Consider the following 19,125-nt stretch of genomic DNA (forward strand, 5'->3'; position numbering starts at 1 on the left):
TTTTTAATATTGTGGGTTTTTTTTTTTATGCAGGTTCTCATTTTTGTTGGCTTTTTTAATTGTAAAATTCAATAAAGGAAATTTTTTTAATGAGTTTTGTGGTGTATATAATACAGTGTTTTATTATGGTGATTTTAACCATAATCAAACACAAAAAAATACTTACCTTCCCTCTGCAGTGGTTTTGCACAGAGCAGGAGCAGACCTGATCCTCCTTATCGGGTTCCCTGCCGGTACGCCTGCCCTCCTTCCCCTCAAATCCCCAACTTGTTTACTATGGGGGCACTTGTGTGGGCCTAATCCTTAATCCAAAGCCCTGCAATGTGTGTCCATAGACACATAGAGCGCAGCTTGGCCCCGTCCCTCTGCTCTCTCCTCACAGGATGTGATTGACAGCAGAAGGAGCCCAGGCTCCCACTGCTTTCTCTGTCCAGTGAGGTGAGAGAACTGCTGCTTTTGGGCACAGCACTGGATTAGGCTCATGTAAGTTGTGTTTTTTTTTTTTTTTTGTTTTTTGGGGAACTGGGAGGGACCCCTATTCACAGAAGGTTTTTTTTATCTTAAAGTGTTACTAAACCCAGGACCATGAATTCACTATATCTGGTCTCTGACAGTACACAGAACATGGAAGTGCAATTATTTTAGTAAATATAAACTGCTAAATACCTTTTCTAGTGCAGTCTTGTGACTTCTATCAGTGTCCAGCTGAGCACATGTTAAAGCTTGTAGGAGGTGTTTTCATTCTGCTCTATTAGGATGCAGAGCCTCCTGACCACTGTCTGGACAGTTCTGATTGTCCCTATGCTGATCACATGCACTCTCCCAAGGAAAAAAAAACCTCTCTAGCATTACACACCAAACTAAGCATGTGCAGAGTGACTACACACCATGTCTTAGCAGGAAATAAGAGGGGGACACTGGTAGAAGGGGAGGATCAGAGAAGTCAGGATTAAACGGCCTTTTTACACAATGCAAAGGATTAACCCCTTTAGGTTCCACAGTGAGGATAACAAGCTTGCTTTACTGCATATACAGACTGATTTTACTGTTGTGGGTTTAGTAACACTTTAATGCAGAGAATGCATTAAAGTTAAAAAAAATAAATAAAACCTTTTACAACCAATTTTAAATCGTCATGCAACAAGTAAAACTTATTTAGTGTTATACCAATGAGAACATTGTGATATTGAGTGACAACATTTTGTGATAAATACCAAAACCTGATGTAGATGTGGGGATAGTGTTGTGGCAATTACCATGCGTTTAGAAGGATCCCATTACCTAATGAATATGGTTGAGGTGTAATATTAGAGCTGGATCTAGAAGGTATCGCCTTGTAGTCAACTGTATGGGGCATGTGGTATCAGGATAGGGATATGGGCGTAGAATAAAGGAGAAGGGCAGTTGGGAAAAGGCAAGAAGCAGCTGAGAAGGTAAAGTGATGTCATTGCTCTGCCTCTTCAGCCAATTGGAAACATTTTGCATTCATTCAAAAAAATGCAAAGCATTCTCTGGTGCCTGTAAGTGGAGATTAATGAAATAGTGGTGTCTACTTCAGTGATTTCCAGCTTCTAGGGGCATCAGTCAGATATTATATTGATCTAAGCTTGAGCAATGTAATTGTATAAAAACATAGAATTGGAATTATTCTGAAGCAGTAGGACTATGATTTGAATTTAACAGTTAATGCAACTTTTATTTTTATTTCTGTATTTTATTTAAAAGTAATTTCTTGCTCTGGTAAAGTTGATTGATTGTCTTTTAATGTGCTTCCTCCTTCAGACCAATCTGACTTTTGTTGGCTGTGTTGGAATGCTGGACCCTCCTAGAACCGAAGTTGCTGCATCGGTGAAAATGTGTCGTCAGGCTGGAATCCGCGTGATTATGATTACTGGTGACAACAAAGGAACAGCAGTTGCAATTTGTCGACGTATTGGTATCTTCCGTGAAGATGAGGATGTTTCTGATAAGGCTTTCACAGGTCGCGAGTTTGATGAGTTGTCTCCTGCTGTACAAAGGGAAGCTTGCATGAATGCACGCTGCTTTGCTCGTGTAGAACCTTCACACAAGTCCAAAATTGTTGAGTTTCTGCAGTCTTTTGATGAGATCACAGCCATGGTAAGTAAATGAAGAGAAGACATTGCTATTTGATATGGTTATAAATATCTTTCATTATTCTATTACAACTGTGGAATATTGGTAAGCTTTGTTACGAAGTGTTTTCAGATGTTTCATTTGGCAAATAAAGCTTCCCATATCAATTCTGTTTCATTATATCTGTAACTTTAATTATATTGATGTGACTGTTTTGGTTTTAGACTGGAGATGGAGTCAATGATGCCCCTGCATTAAAAAAAGCAGAGATTGGAATAGCTATGGGATCTGGGACTGCAGTGGCCAAAACGGCTTCAGAAATGGTGCTGGCTGATGATAACTTTTCTACAATTGTGGCTGCTGTTGAGGAAGGGCGAGCCATCTACAACAACATGAAACAGTTCATTCGGTACCTCATCTCTTCAAATGTCGGAGAAGTGGTTTGGTATGTACTAGTCAAAGCCTGCTGATTTGTTGACACTGTTTGCATGTGTTTTTATGTGAGTTGGCTGACTTTCCCTGAAAGTTTGTCTTTTATATGCATCCTGCTCTTTATCTGTAGCTTTCAGGATCGATATAGATATCCATCTTACAGTTCATCTTGGAGCAAGCAGAAAGTATAAGGGCAGGTTTAATACCCAACCACTGTATAGACTTTGCACAATGTTTTAAGTAATATGATGTTTTGGGAGGTACAAATATCTTGTAAAGTTTTAATAGCAGATATTTTAATATGTGCATTTCATTCCATGCAGCATTTTCCTGACAGCTGCCCTTGGATTTCCTGAGGCATTAATTCCTGTCCAGCTGTTGTGGGTTAACTTGGTGACGGATGGTCTTCCTGCAACTGCACTGGGTTTCAATCCACCAGATCTGGACATCATGAACAAGCCACCCCGTAATCCTAAGGAACCACTCATAAGCGGCTGGCTCTTCTTTCGCTACCTTGCTATTGGATGTGAGTATTTTTTTCCTTAATTTTGGGAAGAAAAAGTTGATGCATTTGTGTATTTAGACCTTTTTGGCAAACTTGTTACTGAAATGTTTTAGCTCCTGTGCTATGGGCCTTCTCATCATTGGAAAGGTGCAGTTAGTGTGGGAGGTAACCTACCTATTTAGTCCATTTAAATAATAAAAAAAAGAGGGTTGGCTCTTTTTATGTGTCCCCAATAAAAAGCTAAGACAGATCTTGTTCTAATCTGGGCTAGATGAGGTCAACATATTACAATGGGCTGTTGAGTAAGAAAAAACACCGTCCTCTGAAGTCATGTGTTTTTAAACCAGCTTTTTATACTTTTTGGGAGCAATATCCTCAACCTCCAGGATTAGATGCCTGTGAGGTATTGTACTCTTGTATATCCAATATTGCTTATAGGGTGTATTACTGTGTTTTTATCTTGTACCAATTACTCAAAGTATTATTGAACAGAGTCAATAGTTAATAAGTTGTATGTCAGTATTCTCAAATTACATATCTAGTAGTAGTTGATCACATTCAGCTGGGCTTGTTCTGTAATGTTGAAGACTTTTCATAGTTTGTTCAAGCTGCTTATGTTCCAATGTGACATGTCAGGAAAAAAGTCCAGCATTTATATCCAAACAGGTCACACTGACACCATGATCATGTTACCATGGAAAGGAAGATGTTGTCTAGTGAGGGGATGGGAGGTGTGAAATGTGTGGAAACCACCATGTATTAATTACAGCCCAATGCTTGTTATCACAAAGGCTTCATATGTGCTAATCCACGATTTGCATGAATGAAGGTATACATTTTTGTCAGAACACTGGGGCAGAAATGTTAAAGAGTAGTATATGTTGAAGAGATGGTGGTTCCAGTTAGATGTGTAGTGGCTTTTTTGCCTGTGGAGGAGTGGCTTGGACAAGCTACAAAATGTCTTCATACATTACAGAACAAGTCCAGTTGAATGGCAGTAACTACTACTAGATATACCATGACCTGGATAAATGAGAACCTTTTGCAGACATTATCAAATCACAGGTCTGAATTAAAAGTATCTATTTTTGCAAGTGTTTAAAAGGTTGTTGACAGCTCAGTCATGTAATTTGCAGTCTAGGAAAAGATGCCATGAACTTTGGCTACCTGTGAATTATGAATGTTTGACCTAATTAGAGACTGCATTGAATTTGTATTTAATTAGACCCTACCCATAAAAGGAACAGCATAAAGCAAAGCCTACTTATGTAATGAGCAAATATATCTACACCTATTTTCTATATAAATATGTATTTATACCCTGTATACAAAAACACCTTTTGATAATATTTTTTACATTTAGCTGATCATTTTCATGTGTAAAAAAAAAAAAAAAAAAAAAAAAAAAGGCTATGGGCTGTCTTCAAATCATGTGTAAAAATTCTGACACACTGTTTTGCCTTTAGGTTATGTTGGTGCCGCTACAGTTGGTGCTGCTGCCTGGTGGTTTATTGCTGCTGATGATGGACCAAGAGTGACTTTCTATCAACTGGTACTAATCATAATTTTAGTTCTATGGTGGAAGATTTTAAGTTTTGAATATAGATTTTGTTCATGCTTTTTAGTACTGAACAAGTACCTATAAGAATGTTTGTTTTTTTGTGAAGTGATCTTCATGTTACTGTGGTATTTTTACTTTTATATCTACTTTGGTATGATTGTATGTTTAAAGCTGGCCAGTTTGTTTTTGGAACAGTTTGATTTTTACTAAAAGTTATTGGGGTCAAATTGAAAATTTATTTTTGACACTAGTCACAAAAAATTTGAAGAACCAGGAGGGAATTTTTTTTTCTTGAATGAAATTCTGTGGTTTATTATGTGTAAATTGTGTGGTTTTCGTTTGGAAAGAATTCTACATATTGTATATGTTTTAATGCACATGAGCACAAAAGAAATTGTGTTTCAGGGATCAGGGATTCCATTCAAATGGCAGGTCTGGGTGAAAGTATATCTTGCTGTCTGTTTCTTATTAATGATTCTTGCATAGAAAGGGAAGAGGAAAGCAGACATTTTAACAAGACTTTTACAATGAAAATATATGCAGTCTCATTACTCACCTTTTATTGAATCCAACAATATACTGTAGCCAGTTTCTCATCAGTTATTTATTTTCTTACAGGTAATTATATATCAGACAATATATGCAGTGCCTTACATACACAGTGGGGAAAATAATTATTTGGTCCCTTGCAGATTTTGTAAGTTTGTCCACTTACAAAGAAATGAAGGGTCTTTAATTTATCATACCTGTAATTTAAATGATAGAGACAGAATATCAAGCAAAAATCCAGAAAAAAACACAATACAAATGTTATAAATTGAATTGCAGTTCAGTGAGTAAAATGAAGTATTTGATCCACAAGCAAAACATGACTTGGTACTACTTGGTGGAGAAACCCTTGTTGGCCAGTACAGAGGTAAGATGTTTCTTGTTGTTGGTTACCAGGTTTGCACACATCTCAGGAGGGATTTTAGTCCCCCTTTACAGATCTTCTCTAAATCCTTAAGGTTTCTTGGCTGTCTCTAGGCAGCTCGAAGTTTCAGCTCCCTCTGTAAATTTTCTGTAGGATTAAAGTCTGGAGACTGGATAGGCTTCATGACCTTAATGTGTGTCTTATCAAGCCACTCCTTTTGTTGCCTTGGTGGTATGTTTTGGGTCCTTGTCATGCTGGAAAACCCATCAACGACCCATCTTCAGTGTTCTGGCTGAGGGAAGAAGATCCTCATCCAAGATTTTACAATACATGGCCCTGCCCATTGGCCCCTCAATGCGGCAGAGTCAGCCTATACCTTTAGCAGAGAAACAGGCCCCATGCATAATGTTTCCACCTGTGCTTGACTGTAGGGATGGTGTTCTTAGGGTCATAGTCAGCATTTTTCGTCCTCAAAAGACGGCGAGTCGAGTTAATGCCAAAGAGCTAAATTCTGGTCTCATCTGACCCCAGCACTTTCTCCCAATCCTCTGAATCCGTTTGATGTTCATTGGCAAACTTCAGATGGGCCTGTACATGTTCCTTCTTGAGGAGGGGGACCTTGCAGGCTTAGCAGGATTTCAATCTATGGCGGCGTATTGTGTTCCCAATGGTTTGTTTGTTTGGTGACTGTGTTCCCAGCTGCCTTGAGATCATTCACAAGCTCCTCCTGTGTTGTTCTGGGCTGATCCTTCACTTTTCTCATGATCATCCTCACCCCATGAGGCGAAATCTTGCATGGAGCTCCAGACCGAGGGCGATTTGATGGTTATTTTGTATTTCTTCTGTTTGCAAATAATCTCTCCAACAGTTGTCTTTCTGACAAAGCTTCTTGATGATCATCTTGTAGCCCATTCCAGTCTTGTGCAGGTCTACAATCTTGCCTCCGATGTCCTTTGACGGCTCTTTGGTCTTGTCCTTGGTGGTGAGGTTTGAATGGAAGAAAGAGATTCTGTGGACAGGTGTCTTTTTATACGTCTTCTTAAATTGACAGGACTAATCTGTGTACCACATGAGCACATAGCCAGTCTGTGGTAGCCAGAATTATTGGTTAGTAGGGAATCAAATACTTATTTTACTCACTAAACTGCAACTCAATTTATAACATTTGTATCATGCTTTTTTTTTTTTCTGGATTTTTGGTTGATATTCTGTTATTCTAATTTAAAATACTCAAGATAAAAATTATAGACCATTTCTTTTTAAGTGGGCAAGCTTACAAAATCTGCAGGGGATCAAATTATTTTCCCCACTGTATTGTACAGTCACATCAGTCCCTGTCCTTGAGGAACTTACAATTTAAGATCCCTAACTCACATTCATACATGTAGATCTTGGGGACAATTTAGACAGGAGCCAATTCTAACCTATCAGGGTGTCTGGGAGGAAACCCATCACACACTTTTCTCAACTTGTTGTAGGCTGCTCCTACCACATTGTCTTGTTGGTCTTTAAGCCTGTAGGCCTTATTTGTGTTATAATATTACCCCCTGACACTGGCCGTTCTAGCTCAGGCAACTAATTGTATATTTGTCATATCTGTGTATCTCTCTTGTAAATGCTTGAAAATCTTTAATAAAAACATACTGTAAGTGAAAATATATGTAATTTAATTGAAAGATTTAACTGGTTTTGTCTGCTAATTCAGATTCTTTTTCCTTTCAGAGCCATTTCCTTCAGTGCAAAGAGGACAACCCAGATTTTGAGACTGTTCAGTGTGAAATCTTTGAGTCTCCTTACCCAATGACAATGGCTCTGTCAGTCCTTGTCACTATTGAAATGTGTAATGCCTTGAACAGGTAAATTTAACTGAACATTGGTGGTTATGTATAGTTCTCTCAACCAAATTTTATGTATAGCCAACATACAGTGCCTCCAAAACCACTTTAAATGTCCAGCACAAGACAGTTTTTCTGAAGGTTCATATTTATTTAGGCTTGCAACCCCCACCTTCTTCCTCCAAAGTGGTGCTATAAGCCAGGTGATAGGTCAGTCAGGTACCAAGCCTATCATGAGGGATGATGGTGAAAGTGTATTACCCCAGAAAGGTCCGCTAGGGTTCCGGCTGTGACAAGAAGCATGGTCTGGAACTTTGTGGGTGCCTTCTGTACACCAAATATCTTGTTCAGTATTGCCTTTCCCAGTTCGGTTTCATTTTGAAGTGTGTAACACAAAGTTTCAATTAATGTTGATGCACTTCCTGTGTGGAAGACAGATGACTTAGGAGATTGGCAGGTTTCCTTTCACAACTGACCTTATGCAATGGTACATGTGGTCCCACAATGATTTACTGTATGCTCTCCTCATATGACTGCTGTTTGTCCCCCACTATATATGGAAATTAGGCTTCAGGACCAAGCATATTGTAATTACATGTATTTACTATATGTTTATACAACCCCAACTCCAAAAAAATTGGCACACTGTAAAATCTACATAAAAACAGATTGCAATGATTTGCATTAAAAACAAGCATGATTCTGTGCATGGGCTCAGGAATACTTCCAGAAATCACTGCCTGTAAACAACATGGTCTATCATGCAAAGAAGCCATATTTGGACATGATTCAGAAATGCCACAGTCTTCTCTGGGTCAAAGCTCATTTGAAATGGTCTGTTGCAAAGTGGAAAACCGTTTTGTGGTGAGACAAATCGAAATTTTACTTTTTTCGCAACCTAGGGAAGCCAAGTCCTCTGGACTAAAGAGGAGAGGGAGCCTCCAGCTTATCGGTGATCATTTCAGAAGCCTGCATCTCTGGTATAGGGTGCATAAGTGTGTATAGAACGGGCAGCTTGTACATTTGGAAATGCTGAAAAGATATATCTAGATTTTAGAGCAGCATATGCTCCCACTTTAACAAAGTCTTTTTCAGGGAAGGCCTTGCATATTTCAGCAGAACAATGCTAAACCGCATACTGCATCTATAACAACGACATGGCTTCGTAGTAGAAGAGTCCCGGGTGCTTAACTGGCCTGCCTGCAGTCCAGACCTTTCACCAATTGAAAATCTGGAAACGAAAAATACAACCAAGACCCAGGACTGTTTAGTGGTTAGAACTCTAGATCAGGCAAGAATGGGACAACATTCCTCTCCCAAAACTCCAGCAATTGGTCTCCTCAGTTCTTAGATGTTTACAGAGTGTTAAAAGAAAGCTACACTGTGGTAAACATGGCCCTGTCCCAACTTTGATGGCTTGATTTGATTCATGCTGCCATCAATTTCAAAATTACATTATTTTTTTTTTTTCTCAGTTTAAAATATTTTCTATGTTTTCTATTTTCTTTTGTGAATAAAATATGGTTTATGAGATTTGCAAATCATTGCACAGCATCCCAACTTTTTTAGAATTGCGGATGTAAAATACCAATACTGTAGAGGGTCTTTGCTTAAACAGTTGTCAAGAATGTGTGACCATTCTCATAGGAGAACATCTTTTTTCTGTGTTATGTACTGTCTGTAAAGGTTCTCTTTTAGATATAGCTAGATGTATTTGGTCATATTCAGCTGGACATGTTCTATAATGTTGAAGACATTTCTCTACTTTGTTCTGTTTAAAACAGCTTCAGCATTCCTGCATTATATATTGCATAACATTGTTACTCTAGAAACCTGGGTCTTGAATTGCAGTCCATACATATTCCTTGTTGATTTGTTCTTCTGATAAGGGATATATTGCTTGCAAAACTGTATTTTTTTATATTCTAAATGACTGGAGTTATCGAATTTTCACATAGCAATTGTTGATTTTCTTTAAAATGAGTGTGATTTTTCGTTCTTAGGATTTTTATTGTGTTTGTTTTATTGCTGTATTTGAGTGACTTTGAAGTACACTAAACAAAGCATTAAGATCCATTCTTAAATTTTTTTCTTTTCTCAGCTTGTCTGAAAACCAGTCTCTTCTGAGAATGCCTCCATGGGAGAATGTGTGGCTTCTGGGCTCAATTTGCTTATCCATGTCCCTCCATTTCCTAATTCTTTATGTTGAACCGTTACCTGTGAGTACACCTGTCTTTTGCATCATTTGGGTTATCTCACACTTTGCAGAAATGTTCTCACTGTTTTAATTTTGTTCTCCACTTTCTATAGCTCATCTTCCAAATCACTCCATTGAATCTGACTCAGTGGTTGATGGTGCTGAAAATTTCATTACCGGTCATTCTTCTGGATGAGACACTTAAATTTATTGCCCGTAACTACTTGGAACCTGGTAAAGAGTGTGAAAAGCCTGCCGCCAAACCGTGCACTTTTTCAGCATGCACTGAGGGAATTTCTTGGCCGTTTGTGTTCATTACCTTACCTCTGGTTATCTGGCTTTATAGCACCGACACTAACATTACTGAGATGTTTTGGTCTTGACTGACATTTTTACAGAATGGAAATGTTTAACTTAACCAATTCATTTTTTTTTTTTAATTGTTTAAAGCAACTGTCTATTTCTGCTGAAATTTCACATGAACGTAGAGCTGGTGAAGGCAAGTTTTGTTTCTCATACTAGGTCTTATTTTGCTTCCCCAAAACACACACACCTCTTGACTCCATTCTGGACAAGAGGTGCCTCACTTTTTTTTTTTCTTTTTTTTTATTTTGTTTTATACATATACACTTAGTGTTCATGTACAGAGAATTAACACTATTTTATGCAAATATTTTTTGTAGATGGGAAAAAAGCATGTACAGTGTTCTGTTTCATAATATTCATTCTCATTTAAAAAAAGGAAAAAAAAAACACCCAAACATAAGGAAGCGAAAAGGAACTTTAATTTGATTCAATGGACATTATCTGCAGAAAATTAATAGCAGATTTAGGGAAAGTGATTACATGTCTAAAAATACAAAGCATGATCTGTCTTTCTGCATGGTCATTTGGATTTGGTTTGATATCATTAATGCTGTCTCTTTTAATGGGCTTTTTATATAGCCGTAAGCCATTTTTTTTCCTGCACAAAGCAGATAACTGCTACCTCAGTCAGTATTTTTGTTTTCTAGTCTCTCATTTCATTTATATTTTTGTTTTCTTTTTGTTTTTGTCTGTTTACACTGTTTTCCATAAGAGGTATGCCTGTTGCTTGTGCAGCTCATTCTACACCCATCTAGTTAAAATAAAGTTTCCTCCCGTAGAGTTTTAAGTTTATTTATTTAAATGTCTAATGTATTTTATTGTAAGACATTTTTTCATTTCGCCAGTGTTGCTCATATCATGGGCTATGCTTCTCATCCTAGAAAAAAATAAAAAAAAAAACATTTTAATGGACAGAGAAACCAATGTGTTGTCTTGAAAACTGCTTTATCACCCAAGTTCCTTATCTCTTTTTTTCTGCATTAGAACATACTGTGTGAATGTGATCAAATAATTTGCACTGCAAAGATAAAGCTGGATCTTATTTCAGTTGTTGGCACACAAGCATCCACCTATTATCATTGCAGGTTATTCTACTAACTTGTATTACCAGAGTTGGGGAGTTTAACTTTGTGTATTTAATTTTTTTTAACTTGTAAATAGAACATGACCAAATGAACATATTGTATAGATCTATTTTTATTTGAAAGTGACACTAATGACCATCGTTTAACTGTTAGAGCATGTTTTCAGGTTGATTTCCGTCAGCCTCCAAAGTTTAGATCATTAACCGTCCTAATTGTGGTGTTTTTCTCCAAATGCATTCCAACACTCATCAACTAAAGTGAGTATTTATTGCCTTTGAAACACTCCGTCGTAGCCAGTTCATGTAACGTTGCCAGAAATAAGTCTGTATTGTTGCTAAAGAATAAAAGTGGTTAAGTTTCCCATTGCTTTGAGTCTGTCCTCCACACTTCATACACATCCACTTAACAGGCCAATTACCTTTGATAACTCAAAACACCCAGATGACAGAATAAGTGTAGTTCCACAGGATCCAATAGGGATTTTATTATGGGTCTTCTAAACATACAAGCCAGTATTTCCAGTATTTTGGCTACTTTTTTTATTTTATTTAATTAAAACTGATAAAGAGATTCTTTGCAATCTTTCTAGGACCAGTTCTTCTTTAGATTCCCTGCTGTTGTCAAAGAAACTTTCAACTATTATTCACCGCATAAAGAGAATTTCAGTTTACTGATCTAGACTTTTAGGTACAATTTTTACAATGAAATCTACTTTTGGTTAAAGTTAAATGCCTGGGATTTTCTTCAGTTCAGCCCCTTTTAACACTGATGGAATGCAGTTTGACTCCACTTAAGTTGTAGCGCAGTGTGCCTGCAGGTTTTGTGCAGGTTATCTGTGCCTTCCCGTAGAGTTCTTTGATCTCCCATGGTATTGGTGTGCTTTCTGAAAGTCCTGCATACAGGACTTTCAGAAACTGAACTAAATCCAAAGGTACTGTGCGCTACACCCACAGTGCGCTCAAGCCGCACTTAATCAGTGTGAAAAGGGCCTTAGATAATTTGGCTTGAAAAACCTTGAGCTGATTGCCACATCTCAGAGTTGAAGGCAATGGGAAATGTCCTGATCTAGTAAAACATAGTTTCGTATGAGAAGATCTTCTCATCCAACTGCGGACTTGAAGAAGTCTGTAAAATTTGCCTTAGACACAGAAATATGTTACACACCACACTAGAAGTCTGCAAATAAGATCATCTTAGTAGATCAGTGAGCATCAGGTACGTCTCATGTTATTATTCCTTGATCATTTGAAATAGATGCTAAATCTCTGGCCAGTCAGCGTTGCTCATTTAGGCTCTGTTTTCGCACACTGCCAATTAATGGGGTGCATTCATGCACTGCACAGAATGCATGTGCACTGGTGGAGTAATAGTGTGAAGTAAATAGTGCCTTTGGGACACGCACTAAAGAATCAATCCACCTTAATAATCTTCCTCCATTGTTTTTCTCAAAGCTGCTTTTATCAACCTTTTCAACAAAGAGGAACCCTTTTAAAATAACTTTCAGGTCTCAGGGAACCTCTGCTAAAAAGTACTAGATCTACAACTCATGATACACTAGTGTGAAGGTCAGTGGGAAGAATGCTCCTTACACTTGTGGTCAGTGGGATGAATTACCCCCTGACAGCTGAAAAGATCAGTGGTATCGGTGGAAACTTATCTGAGAGACCGAAATTGCTCTAAGAACCCCTAGCAACTTCTGGAGGAATCCTAGGGTTCTGTGAAGCCCTGCTTCAGAGTGATGTGGGTGCACTTGTCAAATCTGATGTTGAAGCAGTACGTTAACATTCTGTGTTATTGTGACTTTCTTGAACACTGCTCCTAATACAGGATTGACTTTGTATACCCAGCTTATTAAGATGTTGGTTCATTGATGCATTAAAAAAAAACGAAAAAAAAAAAAAACATGCTTTTACATAAAGTTCAAAAATATAACTATATTTTCCAGGTCAAGTAGTCCTAAGCACATGGCTCTATATGTATTAGCCTCAACAGAATCAATGTAAATGTGAGATGGAATTTCACAGAGATGTCAGTGTCTGAATTGTGCATATATTCATAGTTTTCAGTGGATGTACATTAAAAGCTGTCTTGTGTAGTATTCTTCTGCATTGTGGGCAATACTTGGCAAGGCTCAGAATGTATGCGCATAACTGTCTTATGGGAGAATAATAAACCTTTAGTCTGACGTTGGGCAGGCTATGGAAGGAGTGTTTAACCAAAAAAAAAAACCTGTCTGCTTTTATAGGGCCCAGTGGTATTTTTTGTGATTGGATGATGGTTGTATAAAAAAAAAAAAATAGATGACTTTAATTCAAATAATGAAAATCAAACAAATTTATATAAAATATATATAAGAACATATGAAAAATTAGCAATGCGAAAAATCCATCATTAAAAAAACAGTCATGTGTATAACTAAACCACAAATGCTTAACCACCTGCCAATGCCTCTTTGTAAATCTACTGTGAGCAGGCAGCAGGTGCAGGCAGGATCACCTACATGTACACAATAGGCTGCCTTCTGGGTTTGGGGCACACGCATGCACGCCTCCTGCAGACCCTTTCTTTGATTGGAAACTGCATGCGTTTGGCAGCTAATTTCAGCCAATGATTTTGGCTAAACTCAGCAGGTTGGCTGTGTCCAATCACACACAGAGTTCTGTGTTTATAAAGACACACAACTGTGTACAGAAAACAGCTATCTGACTTCCTGCAAAACTGGGACAAAAACAGCTAGATAGTAAAGTAAAAGTAACACACATTACATATTGTTAGGCAGACAGTTTGACAGCCTGTGTCATTAGTACAGTGACAGTGTACAGTATTAGCACTGATCACTATATTACTCACTATTGATGTCAGTCAGTGTACCTCCCAGTCAGCATCAACTACTGCCAGATTGCCCACCACACTTATCACAGTCCTAATATAAATTGCTGACCACCGCCATCGCTATAAAAGCATCGGAGTTGTGTAAATTCCAGTATATATACACCATATACTGGCCTAAATTTATGAAGAAATTTTATTTATTTTTTACTTGATATGTTTTATAATGGAGTAGAAATATTTTCCCCACAATTCAGTGTTTTCTTCATTTGTATAATAAAAAATAGAAAACCCAGTGGTGATCAAACACCAACAAAAGAAAGCTCTAATTATGTGAAAACAATTATATAAATTTAATTTGCATACAGTGTTGCATGACCGCACAACTGCCAGTTAAAGTAGCACAATGCTGAATTCCAAATAAATGCCCTAGTCAGGAAGGAGGTAAAGTGGTTGTAAAGGCTAAAGGTTTTTTTTTTTTTTTTTTTTTTGTTTACCTCAATGCATTCTCTGCAGTAAGTTTAAAAAACCTTTTCGGTGCAGCTTCCCCCTGAACCTCATTTTGATCCAGTGCTGTGCACAAGAGCAGTGGCGCTGCTGTCTCTCCCTCACTGAACTCAGCAAGAGCAGTGGGATCCAATGGCTCCTGCTACTGTCAGTCAAATACCCGCTGAAGCTCCTGGCTCTTCCTGCTTTGAGTATCCCCCCAGCAAGCCACTTGGCAAGAGGAGCCAGGAGCTGCAGTGGGGGACACCAGAAGAGGAGAATCGGGGCTGCTCTGAGCAAAATCATTACACAGAAGCAGGTAAGTATAACATTTTTGTTATACAAAAATAATCCTTTACAAATCATTTGAATCATTAAGAGTAAAAAGACACCTCTTGCTGCCTTTGTTGCTGCTCTTCGCAAGATTGGGGAAATGTTAATATGACATAAATGGGAAGTGCACACACCAAGTGCAGTAGAGTTAAAAGCTTGAATATTAAAAGCAAATGCAAAATTAGTCACTCACAAAAGTAAAAAAAAAAAAAAAAAGCATGTACTTGCCTCTGCCCAGCACGAACGGCACTCTTTCACACTTGTAGTCATGGATAGCAGAACTGTCAGATGGAAGGATGGCTGCAGTTGAAGGACGGACCAGAGCACTGTACACAGGCACAGTGTGTTGCAGCAAATTTCCTGGATGATGCCACATGTGGGCAGTGCCAGTGGGTAGGGCTATGTATTTAGGAGGTCCTTTGAAACCAATATAGCCTTGCCCCGTGCACCACCGGCATGAGATGACATCCAGAAGATTCCATGCAACACTACAGAGCTTTGGTCTGTCCTTCAGCTGCAGCCATTCTTCCATCTGACAGTGATGTTTAATTCCAATAAAGGTCTTATAGCAATGGAAGATGTAGACTACACCTAACAAAACATGTGTTTAACTGTTTCTGGACCTGAAATAGCTAAACACAGAACAATAGTTGGCTCTCTGTAACACGGTTGTTTCCAGTGATGTTTATCCTTAGATGATTGTAGCTTGACTGCATAAACATTCCAATTTAGCAGCAGGCCTAAATCTGTGTATATTTTTCATGATGCACAGTGGGTGCCTCAAGAGCCTGAATAAGGCTGCAGGAAAATTCTATTTAAAAGTTAATTGTTCTGTATAAGGATTTCATTTCCAATAATCAGAAGGGTGACCTTATATTTTAATCGCTTGCAATATCCAACTTTTACTTTTTGAGTTTCTAGCCTGTGCTTTGACACCCATACATAGATAGTCCTCCCTGGTTACAAAAAGGTATTGTACATCTGTAAGGAACAATAAAGCGTGTGTGTGTGTGTGTGTGTGTGTGTGAAGGTTTGTTGCTGACTGCAAGCAATCAGAGTTCTTGTTTAATTTCCAAACCTGAACTGCAGAATGACGGTAGGAATGTTGGTAGCTATGGGTAACAAACATTTTTTTCTTATTGCACAGGTAAAGAGCTAGGCCTTCACAAAAACTGCCCCAATTTGGAAAACCAGTTTTAATGTATGAAGCTGGATCAAAGAAAAAGTTGCGTTATTGTCCATGGCAACCACTCAGATGTAATTTTCCATTCCCATATTACTAACACCTACACTCTTCCTTTCTTGATAATGAAGGCTTCAGCTCTAAACAAAAAAAAAAGAAAAGAAAACCCTAATGTGCTTCTGCATAACAGTTCTGCAGAATATGTGTACAACTTCAAGAGAACACCAACATGTACTGCACATAATTGTGCTGATTTACTAAAGAAGTTGAAAGTCTTAATACGTTGTGTGAATAATAAATTATCCAGTCATTTGCAGATGAATTAAGTAAACCGGAATTTACTTTTCACGATTGCATAATTCAATAATTACACAACTTGTATGAAGATTCTCAACTCCTTTAATAAATCAGCCTCTATGTCAGGGGGCCTCCAAACTTTCTAAACAAAAGGCCTGTTTGCTGTCCTCCAGATTTTAGGGGTCTGAACTGTGGCCATTGGAAGCAGAAAAGGTCCTGACGTCAGTGAGAATAGACTATGCCCCATCTCTGGGGCCACTGAGAGGAATGGTGCCCCATGTTTTGGTGTCAGTGGGAGGAATTGTGCCCCATGATTGGTGTCAGTGGATGAAATGGTGCCCCGAGGGCCTCATAAACACAAGCAAAGGGCTGCTGTTTGGAGACCACTGCTCTATGTGAGAACTTTTCCAAAACCCTTTTTATTTGTGTCAATATTATTGGTTCTGGAGATGACTGAATCATCTGAAATGACTTTCCTCCAAATGATCTCATATTTCACTAAGGAAGGCCAGCTCTGTGGGTGCTTGTTCACTGTATTTGTTGGTTTCAATTGAGCACACATCTATAAAGTGAGGAAAATAATTATTTGATCCCCTGCAGATTTTGTAAGTTTGCCCACTTACAAAGAAATGAAGGGTCTAATTTTTATCATAGGTGTATTTTAAATGATAGAGACAGAATATCAACAAAAAATCCAGAAAAAAAACACAATACAAATGTTATAAACGGAGTTGCAGTTCAGTGAGTAGAATAACATTTGTATTGTGTATTTTCTGGATTTTTGGTTGATATTCTGTTTCCATCATTAAAAATACACCTAAGATAAAATTATAGACCCTTCATTTCTTTGTAAGTGGGCAAACTTACAAAATCTGCAGGGGATCAAATACTTATTTTACTCACTGAACTGCAACTCAAATTAGAAGTATTTGATCCCCAAGCAAAACATGACTTAGTTCTTGGTGGAGAAACCCTTGTTGGCCAGCACAAAGGTAAGATATTTCTTGTTGATGGTTACCAGGTTTGCACACATCTCAGGAGGGATTTTGGTCCACTCTTTACAGATCTTCTCTAAATCCTTAAGGTTTTTTTGGCTGTCTTTTGGCAACTCAAAGTTTTAGCTCCCTTGAAAAATTTTCTATAGGATTAAGGGCTGGAGACTGGCTAGGCCCTTCTTCTTTTTGAGCCACTCCTTTGTTGCCTTGGTGATATGTTTTGGGTCATTGTCATGCTGGAAGACCCATCCGTAACACATCTTCAGTGTTCTGGCTGAGAGAATACAATACATGGCCCCGTCCATTGGGACCTCAATGTGGAAAGGTCAGCCTGTACCTTAACCAGAGAAACCGCCTCAAAGCATACTGTTTCCATCTTTATGCTTGACTGTAGAGATGGTGTTCAGCACTTTTCTTTCTCAAAACACGACGAGTCGAGTTAATGCCAAAGAGCTTGGTCTCATCTGACCACAGCACTTTCTCCCAATCCTCAATCATTAAATGTTCATTGGCAAACTTCAGATGGGCCTGTACATGTGCTTTCTTGAAGAGAGGGACCTTGCTGGTGCTGCAGGATTTCAATCCATGGTGGCGTATTGTGTTACCAATGGTTTGTTTGATGACTCTGGTCCCAACTGCCTTGAGATCATTCACAAGCTCCTCCCGTGTAGTTCTGCGCTGATCCCTCACTTTTCTCATCATCCAAGATTTGCATGGAGTTCCAGACTGAGGGCAATTGATGGTTATTTTGGATTTCTTCCATTTGTGAATAATCACTCCAACAGTTGTCTCCTTCTCACCAAGCTTCTTGCTGATGGTCTTTTAGCCTATTCCAGCCTCATGCAGGTCTATAATCTTGTCCCCGATTGTCCTTTTGCCATCTCTTTGGTCTTACCCATGGTGGTGAGGTTTGAATGGAAGAAAGAGATTTTGTGGACAGGTCGTGTGTGTTTTTTTTTTTTTTTTTTTTTTTACACATAACGAATTGTCGTTAGGAGCACCTTCTTAAACAGACAGGACTAATTTGTGTACCACATGTGCACATAGCCAGTCTGTGGGAGCCAGAATTATTGTTGGTTGGTAGGGGATCAAATACTTATTTTACTCACTGGACGGCAACTCCATTTTATAACATTTGTATAGTGTTTTTTCTGGATTTTTGGTTGATTTTCTCTGTCATTTAAAATACACCTATGATAAAATTATAGACCCTTCATTTCTTTGTAAGCGGGCAAACGTACAAAATCTGCAGGGGATCAAATAAATATTTTCCCCACTGTATGTTTTACGGGAATATCTCATGGTAGTCAATACTGCTAATCGCTATCCTAGATCTGTCTGATCAGATATGTATTTTTTTGTTTGCACTGACTTACTTTGACGCCGAGAGGCCGCATTTTTGCGTACAAAATGTAAACAACCGTGTCGAGAGGGAGCTCCCTGCGCGCTACTGGCCGGCCACATTTACCGACACTTCACGGCAAGGTCCTGATTGCTACTTGTGTTTGGGAGCTTTCCGATCATGTGACCGCCAGTCACATCAGTCACATGACTCTAAGCCCCGCCTCGTGGCATCACAAACCCTTTAAAGGGCTGGGGGGGGGGGGGCGGCGGCGCCAAGATGTTAAAATGGCAATTTCCCATCAAGCTTTTGGTTGATCTAGGCACCTTAAGGAGGAACTTCACTCTGTCAATCAACATTGACTATTTTTAATCCTTATGCTGCTAACATTAGTAAATTGATAGGAAAGTATATCATATCTACTTGCTTTAAATTTTTTTTTTTTTTTTTCATTTGTTCTGTTACTTCCTGGTTTTGTTGCCTAGGGAAATGACATCAGACATCCGTCTTCAGGAAGGGAGGAGTGGTTTTCTCAGCAAAGCACTCCCTCTTGTTTCTATACCTGAGCTAAGAGCAGATGGATTCAAGGAAGTAAATGCTACTTGAATCATCTGCCCTTATTCAAGATGGCCATGACCAAAATTGTTAGGGTTATTTTCAAAGCGATGTCTC

At 38.5% G+C, this 19,125-nt stretch overlaps 1 protein-coding gene across 3 annotated transcripts in view; it reads left to right on the plus strand.

Moving 5' to 3' along the window:
- ATP2A2 (ATPase sarcoplasmic/endoplasmic reticulum Ca2+ transporting 2) overlaps positions 1-19,125 on the plus strand; it is a 78,214-nt gene that overhangs the window by 49,522 nt on the left and 9,567 nt on the right. Inside the window, exons 14-20 of one of the 3 annotated variants that reach the window (XR_016312623.1) lie at positions 1,783-2,118; positions 2,319-2,539; positions 2,850-3,052; positions 4,498-4,583; positions 7,228-7,361; positions 9,442-9,559; positions 9,651-11,245. Coding sequence is in view for 2 of the 3 variants with exons in the window: in XM_089676593.1 (XP_089532719.1) it covers positions 1,783-2,118; positions 2,319-2,539; positions 2,850-3,052; positions 4,498-4,583; positions 7,228-7,361; positions 9,442-9,559; positions 9,651-9,920 (1,368 nt within the window). In the remaining variant the exon portion in view is untranslated. Of the gene's footprint in view, positions 1-1,782; positions 2,119-2,318; positions 2,540-2,849; positions 3,053-4,497; positions 4,584-7,227; positions 7,362-9,441; positions 9,560-9,650; positions 11,354-19,125 lie in introns of those variants that run through there. The other 2 variants (XM_089676593.1, XM_089676602.1) reach the window with 2 other exon arrangements.

This window comes from Staurois parvus, unplaced genomic scaffold (genome assembly GCF_062004578.1).
Source record: "Staurois parvus isolate SC_StPar_1 unplaced genomic scaffold, SC_StPar_1.0 ptg000014l, whole genome shotgun sequence".
NCBI classification, from domain to species: Eukaryota; Metazoa; Chordata; class Amphibia; order Anura; family Ranidae; genus Staurois; species Staurois parvus.